Here is a 14,510-nt window from a genome sequence, read left to right on the forward strand (position 1 = left end):
GACTTAGATCCTTACCTTGAAGGAGATAAAGGAAGATGGGTAATTTAAAATCATGTTTATTATAAAGACTTATCATGTTAGTGTTACTGCTTATGTCCATCATCTATATATAGAGAAAATTAGACTCAAAACAAATCGTTCAGTTTACTTTAAAAATATATTGCATAATCTTTGATGGTAGGATGCCCATCAATCATAGGCCCCATCCCTTTTTTTCATCAAGTAAAAATGGTTCTAATATCATTTTTCTCTGTTATTTTTTCTTCCTTATGGAATCAAGTTTCTAATGAATTCTAAAACCCGGGCCAAAACTTTTTCCTTTAATTAGAGAGTAGCCGAAGAGTAAATTAGACTATCTTAAACTACCACCATGTTCTCAACAACGTGATGTTCTCATTATATCAAAATTATTATTTCGATAAGCAATTTTAATAGTATAACTCTCAGTGATAGAACGAGAGTATCACTTCATTCATACTCCAAAAATAGTTAAATAGTTTTTCATATTGCTGAAACTTCTAGCCAATTTTCAATGAAAAGGGCCACTCAAAACAGAAACTTGTATTGATGGGTGAATTTCAGATAGTTGTAATTGAAGTTAGAAACTGGGAATGAAATGGTAGTTATAATTAAGACAGGTAAATGTAACTTTTCCAAAGCAAAAAAACAAAACTCACATCTATATTAATGCTAATTAGTAGGGGTGTAAACCGGTCCGGTCCAAGAAATCTCCACCCCGGGACCGGACCGAAGACTGAAATTTATGTAGTGTTTGGACCGAAACCGACCATGCATTTGGTCGGTCAGGTTAGTTTCTCCGGTCTGGACCGACCAGTTTACACCCCTACTAATTAGTGAAGTTAGCGTGGCCACCAGCCACTGTAAGTGAGGTAGACACTATAGCCACACATGGGAGTCAACACTTCATTAGAAATCAAAGGTTTTGATCATATAAATACCATTAAATTGGAGTACTACTTGTTACCAAAAGCCACTGCAAGCAAGAGTACTTGTTCCCAAAAGCCACTGCAAACAAGTTTGTCACAGCTATGAAAACCTTGGCAAATTTTTTTTTTTTTTTGAAATAAACCATTCCTCATTCATTCATATAAACTGTTTGATCAATACAAAGATTATCAATCCGTGAACTATTTAAGACTAACATTGGAGCTTCTTCTATCCACACTTTCTCCTCTTCAAAATGTAAAGCAGCTTTTGCTAGATTATGAGCTACTGCATTTGTATCTCTATGTGAGTATTGAACTTTCCTTCCTTGCCAGCCTTGAGCACCATCTTCATCTCTTCTATAATACTGCCATAGAAAGACAGGTCTTCAACTGGATTGTTCACATCATTTATTACTACCTGTGCATCCCCCTCAAAGATTACTTTGTCAAAATTGAGATCTCTACAAAATTCCATTGCTTTTCTCAGATCATAACACTCTGCTAAAGCTGGTTCTACCACATTTTGCTTCAGAGCATGACAAGTTGCCATGACCTCTCACTTCTCATTTCTTATTATAACACTAGCTCCCATCTTTCTTGCTTTAGCATCTTTGTGTGATTGGTTTATATTGGGATTTGTTGGTTGTTGGATATTGATGTCTTGTCTTGTACATTGCATGTTTGCACGCATGTTCATGTTTGTAAATGGAAACTGGATTTTCGTGTAATTGCATTCATGTTCATGTGTTTATTGAAAACTGGATTGTCATGTGAGAGAAAGAAAAGCGACTGTAGGGATGGTGGTAAGCAGGGATGGTGGTATAGTCCCGCCCGTGATTCCCGCCTATGGTGCACTCGGTAAAGATGGTGGTAAGTAGGGATGGTGGTTGTGTCCCGCCTGCGATTCCTGCCTACGGTGCATGCGGTAGGGATGGTGGTAGAGTCCCGCCTGTGATTCCCTCCTACAGTGCTCTGATAGGTACTCATTGTGTGGAAAGGAACTGTAGGGATTGTGGTAAGTAGGGATGGTGGTAGAGTCCCGTCTGTGATTCCCGCCTACGGTGCACGCGGTAAGGATGGTGGTAAGCAGGGATGGTGGTTGTGTCCCGCCTGTGATTCCCGCCTATAATGCACGCGATAGGGATGGTGGTATAGTCTCGCCTGCGATTCCCGCCTACATTGTCTGATAAATGGTTGGATTTTGTGTAAATCATTTTCTGGGAAAAAAATGGATTATATTTTTGGGCCAAAATGAGATTTTGGCGTGTGTTGGAAAATAGTCATTTTCGGGAAAAATGATGTTTTGAGGCTAAGGCGTATTTTATCATATGCATGCATGTTGGTCGCATTAATGCACTTTTATGGTACCGTAGATTTTGATGCAGATGAGAATGAACAGCCTGAGGGATCGGCTCCGTGAAGGGAATGACATGTGGTTGGTTTTGGATTATAGGATTTGTTTCCCTTTTGTCTATGTATTCGGCTTTTTACTTTAGTTTACAGATAACTGTATAACTTTTTAAAGGTAATTTATTTGAATATTTGTATTAAACAATTCTGATACTTAGTTAACTACTTTTAATTTATCCACTGCGACTTTTGTGGTGCTCTTGTTGCTTGTTGCACACTTGAGTACTTATCGTTGGGATGTGTGACCCGTGTTGTCATCATCCCGACTTCACGATTCCCGTGTTTCTGTACGTGGGAGTCGGGGCGTTACACAGGTTCTTGATTCTCTTGAAAATCTGTAGTCCAATGGAGCACTTTGTACTGTATACCATTAATCTCACAATTTTCCTGAGTGAAAGCCTTCATGAAATCCTCTTATGAAGTCAAGCGAATAAACACATTTCTCAGCCTACTCATCGAAGAAACAATCGATTGTTTAAGCAGCCCCATCTTGTTCTGATAAATGATCGAATGGAATCCAATGAAGGCCTTTGACGCAGGAATTTCAATACCAAAGAGAATTGGAATGGCAATGCAAACCGATCAATTTCATCCTTTGAAAAAACTACATAAACCTCTTCCTCAACCGTTTTATGAGCACGAAAAGGCACTGCAACCTTAGGAAGAGGCTGCGAGGAGTCTAGAACCATATCAACAAAGGTTCTTTGACGAGGGGCGGTCACCGAATTGGTTGGGGGCCATCGCGGCAGCCATGCGTAACCTAGTCGCCTTATGCCAGAGAAAAAAACCTAGAGCCACTTCAGCCGGCTAGTTTATTCCATCTGCCTATGTTGATGTCTTTGGAGGGACAAGAACGAGTGAAGCTTCCAAGATTGAGAGCAGTCATTAGATGAACTTAGAACTTTATTTTTTAACACCTTGTTCTAATGGTCGATTGTAATTGATTTCAATGGCATGACCATTCATGAATTTCTTGTATCACTAGAACATCACTCCTAGGCATTGCTCTTGTATATGACCCGAGTACTTGGGCATTTGCATATTTCTATGATTAATAAAATCTTATTTACCGATCAAAAAATAATTCCTCACCAATCATCAAACAACACCAACTACGGTTTGGCTAAAATTTGATTTGGCCCATTAAGAGCTAAGTGATCTTTCCACTCCTATTCATTCTACAACTCACTTGGAAGTTTGATTATGTTCCAAGCTGCAGAGATCAACATCTTAGCAACACTAGTCTTAATTCTTGCAGTAGCAGTCATCCGTTCTTTGATGAAAAATACTACTTTGTCCACTCAATTTGCCCCCTTATTTTGACACCTCATGTATTTTAATTTTTTTTTCAAATTTTTTTCTTTACTTAATAGTTAAGGAAGTGACTATTAGTGTATTAATACTTTTTTATATATTTTTTTAAAATGTTTTAAAATGATAAAAAAAAATAAATAAAAAAAATGAAAAAAAAATGAAAAGGCCAATTTGGCCTTTAGTTCATTTTCCTTTAGTGCCGCTACTTAGGCGGCAGAGTAGCACCGCTCTTCTTTGATTGCTACACATGGTTTTTTTCATTTTCCTTTAGTTCTCTCAAAACTTTTATTGAATTGGATTGGGAAGTTCTTTAATTATCTTTTATCCCATTGCAAGATTGCTAATGCTTTGGGGAGTGAAAAAATCGAGTTGGTTCGGCTTGTGCTTTGTGGTGTGCGCCTTATATCCATCCCTAAATCAGCCCTAAGGCAATATGCAACCAGTGAAGATTTAATAATAAAAAAATAGAATTTAAAATGGTTGTAGTTGGCTAGAACCTCAACTAAGTTATCCACAAATATGACAGTATCATGTCCGTCATTACATACTATCTCACATCTTCATCTTCCTGTCTAAATGTGTCCATTATTATGCGTACTATTCGAACTTGAATTGGCCTCATAATTTTCGAGTATACTTTTAGTTTATTGATGTTTTCATTGACGCGAAAAGGAGGAGAAGTTGAAGGCCAAGGTTGGAACTCCAGCGTGGGTGATTTTCTAGGAAAGGATATTCCCGAATGATGTTTGGTCGCCACCAACCTTCAATGTATGGTTTTTTGTACTTCCATGTGTTCATGGAACCAACTATGCCAAACACAATGTGGCTGACGTATGTAGGAGAATTGGTGATAATGGGAGTTGAGGATGGACGTTTATCTCTTCCCCCCTTTCCCTCCCCCCACCCCACGGCCCCTGCAACTGCAAGCCCCTCTCTATCTCTCTCTTTCAATCTCTCTATTTTTACTAGTTCTCAAAGTCCCAAATTCTTTCGCTAAACTCGATATTCTCCATTAAAATATTAAAAAGGCCGTATTAACTTATGAAGAGAGAGATAGAGAGAGGGAGGGGGCTTGCAGGCGACAGGGGTAGGGGAGGGAGAGACAAAAAGGGGAAGAGAGAAAAGATGAAGAAATAATCTACTGCATGTGTGTGTAAATTTTAATTTTTTATTTTATTTTTTAAGTGAAAAGGATAGTACCTCAATTTTATTAATAAACCCTCACTTATGGCGGAGGAATACCGTGAAAACATCCAACAGGGTTGACAAATATGCAACAAATATTACAAGAAAAACAGTCTTTCTTAGCGCTAAAAATCACCGGAAAAAAGTAGAAAAATCGCTGCAAAAGTCAAATTTGGTATTTGAAAGATCATTTTCAAAATTTTATGTAAATTAAAAGATCACGATGATGTAAAAATCGCCGCAATTAAAGGCTTTATGCGGCAATTTTATTTCCAATAGACATAAAATTGCCGCAAAAAGCCTTATTTCTTGTAGTGAAAACCAAACCTAGGTATAAAAAACAATTACCAGAATAGAAAACAAGAAACTATACAAATAATTCCAGAACAAGTCAACCATAAACAAATTTTAAAACCTTTGACAAGAAAATAAAATTCCTCTCAGCCTTATTGACTTTTCCGAGGATAAGGAAAATTTCCTTTATCAAGTCTTATTAAACCTCTTATTAAAGAAGGGGTTTTCGAAGACAAAAACCAAGAACCATTAAATCCTTTAGCTCCCATTAGTTTCCCTGTATGAATGAGACACAGAAAAACAGATCCCCTCTAAGTTTCTAACATTTTTAATATTTCTTTCCAAAAATCCTCCAAATACCACAAGCCGCAACGCTTCTTTCTCTGCCAATGAATCACAAGCCCCATTACCTGATCAGCAACGTTATTGGTAGCCTGACCCATATAAGATGCAAAACTACATAGCACATCACCATTTGAGTTCCGAATGACTCCACCAGAACCTGAAAATAATCCAGGATTACCAAAAGACCAACCATCTACGTTAGTTTATTGTACGTTTAATTACGTGGCCACCACGAAAAAGTAGATTAGGTTAAACATTCTCTAAAGAGTCTGCAGAGCTTAAGGCACATTGAGAACTAGTAATTATTAATAACCGGACTAATAGATATCAGAATAAAATGATGCATTAAAAAACAAACAGTATATTATAAAAAGCCAGGAGTCATTAGCTGTGGGAGTACTGAGAAACTTATACCTTTCTGACCATCTTGGAATCAAAATCAATTTCCCCATCACGAAGAACTTCATGCGAGCAAAGTTCATTCCTCCCGTATCACTTTTCAAGTTGCTCATTTGCTTCACTACACCACACTGGTTGGTTAACCAAGTTCCCCATTCTTGCATCATCAACATCATCACTACCATGCTCTGTAGCACAAGCCAGAGAATGCCTTGAATAAGGAGAGAGGTTATAAATTTAACCCAAATGTGATGAAAAAATCAGTGTATCAAAAAGTATCCAATGAACTAGACACAGAGAAAGAGAGGGAATTTTTTTTTTTTTTTTTTTTTTATAAGTAAGAAGTAATTGTATTGATAAAGATAGGCATAACCCAAGTACACCGGAGGTATACATAAGAGTACACCAAATTAAGAACTAATAACTGTTACAAGAAAATCATAGAAGCTAAGACAATTTAACTCTAAAGCAATGGCCCACATAAATAAAGTCTTCCAAAAAAAACTCCTAAACTCCTCCAAGGATCGTTAATGATCCTCAAAAAATCTATCATTTATTTCTCTCTAAATACACCAAAAAATATAAATAGGAGTCATCTTCTACACAACTGCAATCTATGGTGTCCTTGTGATCCCTCTCCAGCCAGCTAGTAGTTCCACCACCCTTCCCGACATTACCCTTGCTAATCTCATTATGCTGAAAAAATAGTTCCACATTTCCCATGCAAAATCACAATGTATGAGTAAATAATCTATTGTTTCCCCACTATTTCTGCACATATAGCATCAGTCCATAATTATAAGTCCACGCCTTCTGAGATTATCTATGGTTAGTATCTTCCCTAAAGTTGTTGTCCAAACAAAGAACGCAGCCTTGGGAGGTGCTTTACTCCTCCATATATTCTTCCACAAAAAATTGGGCCTAGCTTGAGCTGTATGTACATCATAAAAAGAGTGTACTGAGAATTTCCTACTCTTAGAAGGTCTCCATTTCATCATGTCTCTAGCTGGAACCGCAATAGAAATGTTATGCCTATCTTGTATTGCTATGAGAAGGTCTCACTTCCCAATCTTGTACCTCCCTAGTAAGGTTGAAGTTCCACTCCTGTGAGCCATGCCTAACTACCCTCACATCAGCCACCATAACTTCATTTTCTCGTGCAATTATGAAAATATTAGGATAAGCATCTTTAAGAGCTATATCTCCCACACACACATCATTCCAAAAACTGATTTTGCTGCCCACCCCCAAACTCAGCCTAGTATTGCTCGAGAAAACCCCCACCCTTGCCTAATATACTTCCACAACCCAACACCAAAAGTCCCCCCTCCCTTATCAGAACACCAACCCCCTGCACTCTCATACTTTGCATCAATTACCCCTTTCCATAAAGCTTCTCTCTCATGATTATAACGCCATAGCCATTTCCTTAGTAGAGCCTTATTAAAGATCTGAACATTACGTACTCCCAATTACCCACCAGCTCTCAATGGAGTACATACTTTATCCCATCCAACTAAATGAAATTTAAACTTATCACCTAATGTGACAAGATACATGGTAAACAAAAACCAAAAGGAATCACTAAAATATCAATTTGGGTTTTTTTTTTTTTTTTTTAACAAGTAAACTAAGATTTTATGATCAAGTAAATAGGTGAAGCAAAGCCCAAATACACATGAAGTATACATTGATAATACCTAGTTACAAGTCAAAAACTAGATATGGATACAAGAAACTCATGGGAACTAGTCCCATTGAGGACAATCACCATTTGAGTTCCGAATGGCCCACCGGCACCGGAACTTGAAAATCCAGGATTACTAAAAGAGTAACTATCTACATTAATTCATTGTAAGTTTTACGAGACAACTTTTTATTAACTAATATTAATTCAAATATGGTTTTCACCCGACCGACGGGAAGCTTTTTCCTTAAAATTAGGAACCTGATCAAGGGTGCCAAATTAGAATACCGAAAATAAATCTCAGCCTAATTAATTAGTATGTATTAGTCTGGTGGTCAGCTAATAGACGTTGGACCATATTGCATCTACTAATGGTATTAGATGGCACCTCGAAAAGTAGATGTTGACTAGTCAAAGTTTCAGCTGTTCAGATTAACAATTAATAAATAAATAAATAAACTAATTTATTTATTGGATTCCTTAATTTATTTCTTGTTTAAAGAAAAAACAGTAGGCAAAGCATCTTCATTTCTTGTTTAACACGCAGCAGCACATGCAAGAACTCATAAACTATTAGACACGGCCACCAGTCCTCTGTATTCAAAGCATCTTTGATGGATAGATAGATAGAAACATATTGTAATATGTCCAGGTGGTAATATTTTGTAATATAAAAATACATAGAAAGTAGAGCATGCAGTAGATCCACCGAGGATGTAGCACCAGTTTTTTAACTTTCATCTAAAATTATCTCATCTCATCTTTAAATTCATAAAAAAAATTTGTAGGGAGAAATGCTCGTTAGCATTTCTCTAGAAAGTAAAACCTTGTTTTAAACTTTATCTGTGAAACCTACAATCAAGTCGTATAGCGCTAATAAATTCTATTTTTAAACTTTATAAATTTAGTCTTACACGTATTTTTTTCTTGTTGGAAACATGTGACATTAATATTAGTATTTAAATACATCATATCTCAAACTATTAAACTTTTTTTGTTAATAAGTAATTAATATTAGGTTTTCTTATATGTTATTAGTTTGGATATTAATTATAAAATATTTTATCATGAATCTAGTTGTAGTTGTAAATTATTTTTATAGCTTTCCTCGTATTAGGTATGAGATTATACTAATTGGGTTAAAGAATAAATATATGGTTAAATGGGTCATGTTCGGATTAACCTAATAAAAGTTAATTACTAAATGGGTTAAATGAGTCATGTCCTGTCACTTTTTGTTAATTAAATGGGTTGAGATCACGTTTTAAGGCCTAACCCATTTAATTAAACGGATCGGGTTCTGTTGACCTATATATTCTAATATTCATAACTTGACACAACACAAACACAGTTCACGAACAAGAATTGACACCCTAGTATTTGCCCAAAGTCCTTTTACAAAGTTGAGAAGTAAAAAAATATGTGATAGAAACACCATTAGCATCTACTTTAACTAGACGATCAACCACAAAATTACTTTCATAGTAAAACTATTGAAGAGGGACCTATAAAGTTAGTTGAGAAAAATATGTCAGTTTAAATATTATAATACTTTCAACGACGACATTTTGCATTAAAAAACCAAAACACAAGAATGCGGGTTGAATATGATTCAGATACATGTTAGGTTTGTAGAGTTTGATTTGTTGTTGTAGATGTTCTATTTGAGGACCCGAATTGACATGTTATCAGAGTTGGGTCTTAAGATTGAATTCTGGCTCAAAACTTCATCTTATTAATTAAATATTCCACAAATTAAATATACTTATTCTAGAATATCCAAGATGAAACAGTATTGGATGTAGAATTGAATAAAATATTGTCGTTGGGAACCTTCTATACAAATGGCAAGAAGACAGAGGAAAGCTAGCTGGAAGTTGGGTGTATTAATGTAATTGCCATTAATTAATAATCTTGGGGATACAAAAATAAGGTAAAGAAAAAGCAGTAGGCAAAGCATCTTCAGCAGTAACAAGAAAAGAAAATTCATGTTTATATAACACGCATGCAGCAGCACATGCAAGAATTCATAAAATATTGGCCACGCTCTGTGTCCTCTCTATTCAAATGTTAAAGTGAATAGGAACTTTCCCATGCAAGGCCTTATAAAATGTTGCTACCGCCTTGTCCTCTGTACGCATTCAAAGCAAACATATCCTTCCTTCTATCCCTTTAGTGAGCCGTTTTTACCATTCCTTCACCAACCATCAACAAATGGCAGAAGCCATTCTCTTCGACGTTGCTGCACGAATCATTGAGAGCTTGGGATCCCTGGCTCTCAAGGAGATCGGACTGCTTTGGGGTGTCACAGATGATCTTGACAAGCTCAAGAACACCGTTTCGACAATCCAAGCCGTGCTTCTTGATGCTGAGGAGCAATGGGCAATGAACAACCATGAAGTTAAAGATTGGCTTGAAAAGCTTAAGGATGTCTTTTATGCTGCAGACGACTTGCTGGATGGTTTCTCCACACTGAATGTCTGTTGCGAGAGATGATGACTCGGGATAAGATGGCAAAAAAAGGTACGAATCTTCTTCTCCAAATCAAACCAGCTTGTCTATGATCTGAAAATGGGCCATAGGATTAAAACGATTAGACAGAAGTTAGATGCCATCGCAGATGACAGGACGAAATTCCACTTCAAGGAACGCCCTGTGGAGATAAAAGTCAGGGCTAGGAAGAGGGATGATACTCATTCTTATGTACCTGCGGCAAAAGTTACGGGTAGAGAAGATGACAAGAAGAAGATCATAAAAAGACTTCTTTCTGATTCCGACATTAAAGAGAATGTAGGAATCCTTCCGATTACTGGCATCGGAGGATTAGGAAAGACCACACTAGCTCAATTCATCTTTAATGATGAGGAAATAGATAAACATTTTCAACTAAAAATGTGGGCTTGTGTCTCTGAGAGTTTTGAAGTCGAAAATGTTAGAAAAATCTTAGAATCAGTAACAAAAAAGAAGCCAGAGATTGCGGGAATGGAGACATTGGTGCATAATTTTCGAAAAGAAATTGGTGGAAAGAAATACTTAATTGTCTTGGATGATGTTTGGAATGAGGATGTTAAAAAATGGGATGATTTGAAAGTACTGTTGGAGGTTGGTGCAAGTGGGAGTAGAATACTAGTAACTACACGTAGTGCAAAAGTTGCAAGAATTACCCAAACAATTGAACCATATTCCTTACAGGGTTTAGACAGCCAGAAGTCATGGTCTTTATTTAAGCAAGTGGCATTTGAGAAAGGTCAAGAGCCAGAGAATTCCAGAATCGTGGCACTTGGAAAGGAGATTGTAGAAAAGTGTTATGGTCTCCCCCTTGTCATCAAAACAATTGGAAGGTTACTGTTCTTGGAAAATTCTGAAGCAGGGTGGTTTTCTTTTAAAAACAAGAAAATGCCAAAAATAAAAGAAAATGACATCTTACCAACTCTTAAGCTGAGTTACGATCAGCTTCCATCACATTTGAAACAATGTTTTGCTTATTGTAGTATATTTCCGAAGGATTACGAGATGGAAAAATCAACATTGATAAATCTCTGGATAGCACAGGGGTTTATCAAGCTATCCAACCAAAATGAATGTCTTGAAGATGCTGGTCATGACTATTTCATGGATTTACTTTGGAGATCGTTCTTTCAAGAAGCTAAAATGGATGATTTGGGAAACGTGATTGCGAGTAAAATGCATGACCTCATGCATGATCTTGCAATGTCAGTGGCGGGATCATTGATCACCAGATTAGAATCTAAGGAAAAAATCATTAGTGATCAGAAAACTCGGCACGTATCAGTTGTCGACAACATAGAATTTTCCTTTGTAGTTCCAACTTCCTCGTCTAAAGCCAGTAGGATTCGAACACTTCTTTCGCTTGGTGAATTCAAGGATTTGCAAGAGTCAAGCACTTCATGTGATGCAATCTTTTCAAGTTTGAAGTCCTTGCGAGTCCTGGATTTACATGGAAGACCGCCTGATTTAGTACCGAGTTCCATATGTAAGTTGAAGCATTTAAGAGACCTTGATCTTTCATATAATGATAAAATCGAGAAGCTGCCCGATTCCATATCTAGGTTGCAAAATTTGTATACACTAAGACTCTATGGTTGCCAACGGCTTAAAGAATTGCCTAGAGGAATTTCGAAATTAGTCAACCTCAGGCACCTTTACAATGATGAATGTCAGAGTTTGACTTATATGCCACGTGGATTGGGGCAATTGAAAAATCTCCAGACATTATCTAAGTTTGTTGTCCACTCTGATTCGGCCCCAAAGGACAGTGGCCGGTTAAGCGAGCTAAATAGACTAAATAGCTTAAGAGGAAAATTAGAGATTTCGGGTTTGAGAAGTCGGGAGGAAGACGTCGCAAATCTAAAGGAGAAAGAACATCTTCAGGTTTTGACTTTACGTTGGAGATCAAGAGGAAATGTTATTAATGCAGGTGATGAAATGGCATTGGAAGGCTCTGAACCTCACCCAAATCTTAAAAAGCTGAAAATAGAAAATTATGGGGGTGTGAGGGTTCCGATGTGGCTTTTGTCACTCACAAATCTTGTTGACTTGAGTTTAAGTGGTTGTAGTAAATTGAAATATTTGCCACCATTGAGTCGACTACCCTTTCTTAAGAGAATTTCTCTGAGCGGACTTGAAGAAATAGAGTACGTATCAGATTGTAGTGACAACAATGAGTTATCTTCATCAGCATTCTTCCCATCTCTGGAGGTAATTGAATTCTTCTACTGCCCTAATCTGAAGGGTTGGTGGAGGAGGAGTGATTCTTATAATGTGGATGTCAATACGACGGGCAATGCTTTACTATTCCCTCGTCTTTCAAAATTAGAAATATGGTATTGCCCTCTGTTGACTCCATTGCCAATGTTTCCACATCTTGAAGAAGAGTTATTACTAAGGGATGCCAGGTGGAAGGCAGTGCAACAAACAATAACGAATGCCTCCTCCTCCGCTTCCTCTACACCCATTGCCTTTTCATCTCCTCCTCTCTCCAAATTGAAGAATATATACTTACAAGAAATTGACGATCTACAAACACTTCCAGAGGATCGGTTGCAAAACCTCATATCTCTCCAGCATTTGATGATAATTAAATGCCCTAAATTAAAGTCTCTCTCCCAAGGTGTACAATATCTCACTGCACTTCAAAACCTGGAGCTTATTGATTGTCCCATGCTTAATCTAGGCAACGATGAGCACGTTATGCAATGGAAAGGGCTTAATAGCCTCATCTCTTTGGAGATCGACGATATTCCGAAATTGGTGTCTCTTCCATTGGGGCTTCAACATGTTACCACTCTACGAGAGCTCCGAATCTCAGATTGTTCAAGCTTGATGACTATACCAGAGTGGATCTGCAATTGGGCATCACTTGAGCGGTTCACAATTTCTACATGCTCTGGTTTAACATCATTGCCTGAAGCAATGAGTAGGCTAACCTCTTTGAAAGTGTTGACAATTCATGATTGCCCCATCTTATTACAAAGATGCGAACAAGACGGAGGTGAGGATTGGCCCAAGATTGCTCACATCCCAAAGCTGGAGTTATCCTGATCCTCAACTGGAATACGACTCCTACTGATTTAGGTATTTTTCTACCAATTTTATCTTTATCGCCGCATCCACCTTCTTCACCTTCAACTTATAAAATTCTATTTGCATAAACGACTTTGAGGAAAGAAGAAACAGGGGAGAAGGATTGAGAGTTTGTTAACAAATCTAATGCATTGCGACTTCTACAAGTAAATAAGTTAGTTATGATTACCTGGCTTTCTTTATTGTTTTATCCTTCCCTATTCAAATAAGAAATATCACTATATGCATGATTCTTCACATCCAGGGGAATAGTAAGGAGGAGGAAGAAGAGCAAACGGAAGAAATATAGGAGGCCGCAATGTTGAGGCTATGTAATTTCACGACAACAATTTCAACAGGGCCTGCATGTTTTTTACCATGGAAAGTGATGGTAATTTGATTTTTACTGAACTTGGGTGCTTTTTTAGTCATGATTACTGCTTCTGCAACACATACAACTTTTTCTCAAGACTATCTCATATGTCAAAACTTACAGGGATGATTTCGGTTACATCTTGGAGCACATGGATATGAAGTTGATCATAGCTACATGATGGATGATGCAACCAATTGCTTTGAACTCCTTTATTTGTGTATGCTTTCCAAGAACATTTTCTACCATTAATGATCTTGCAGCTAGCTTTTGCACAGAAAATGAGGATTTTCGACTAATATTGGGCGACAAAATATTCTGGTTTTCTTTAGATGGGAGACACCTCTCGGCAGTTGCCTACCCAGGTTTTGGCCATTTCAAAGTCATCGGTACCTGACATTTGAAAATTTTATCCAAAGTAAAAATCCATCCAAGGCGTAAGGATGTTGATGCTCCAAGACTTTCCAGGCCGTCAGCTAACTTGGTTTGCTTTTCTGAAAACATGGAAGAAACAAAATTCTAAAAATTCATCAATAAAAAGAATGTCCTCCCAGATATCTGCAAATCTCCTTGGAATTGTGGTCGAAAGGCGTCATTTGAAGAAGGATTGTCGCTTTTAGGCATTGTGGTCCAAGATATAATCATGAGGTTGATGGAGGAGCTGTTTAAACTTGATGGAGATATTTTATAATTCCAATCTGAGCAAATTTATTGAAAGATATTCCTTGACATGCAAATTTTGCTGATCTTCCCAATTTATATTTTTTATGTTGTTTTGTGTGGAAATCTTTAGATATAAACATCCACTTGCTAAGCCACTACCATTTGTTGCATATGGAATTCTTTTTATGATTACAATTAGTATCTGATTACAACCTGTAATTTTCTACCTCTCTGCCTGTTCAAGGATAGTAGCATTACGATTAGAATAAGAAATGCTAATCTTCGATATCTTTCTTCTCTCTTCTGGTTC

At 37.2% G+C, this 14,510-nt stretch overlaps 1 protein-coding gene and 1 long non-coding RNA gene across 10 annotated transcripts in view; both read left to right on the forward strand.

The window, feature by feature from the left end:
- LOC121239529 (putative disease resistance protein RGA3) overlaps window positions 1-14,510 on the forward strand; it is a 35,672-nt gene that overhangs the window by 6,883 nt on the left and 14,279 nt on the right. For 3 of the 9 annotated variants that reach the window (XR_005935309.1, XM_041136788.1, XM_041136789.1), the window contains exon 1: window positions 10,540-13,176. The exons of 1 other annotated variant lie outside the window; for it this stretch is intronic. Coding sequence is in view for 6 of the 8 variants with exons in the window: in XM_041136788.1 (XP_040992722.1) it covers window positions 10,564-13,143 (2,580 nt within the window). In the remaining 2 variants the exon portion in view is untranslated. Of the gene's footprint in view, window positions 1-10,532; window positions 13,177-14,510 lie in introns of those variants that run through there. 5 more of the 9 variants (XR_005935310.1, XM_041136787.1, XM_041136790.1 and 2 more) reach the window with 4 other exon arrangements.
- On the forward strand, window positions 13,183-13,979 carry LOC121239532. The gene is made up of 3 exons (XR_005935312.1): window positions 13,183-13,339; window positions 13,430-13,555; window positions 13,816-13,979. It is a non-coding gene; the product is annotated as an uncharacterized LOC121239532 (long non-coding RNA).

Source organism: Juglans microcarpa x Juglans regia, chromosome 7D (genome assembly GCF_004785595.1).
Source record: "Juglans microcarpa x Juglans regia isolate MS1-56 chromosome 7D, Jm3101_v1.0, whole genome shotgun sequence".
Lineage (NCBI taxonomy): Eukaryota > Viridiplantae > Streptophyta > Magnoliopsida > Fagales > Juglandaceae > Juglans > Juglans microcarpa x Juglans regia.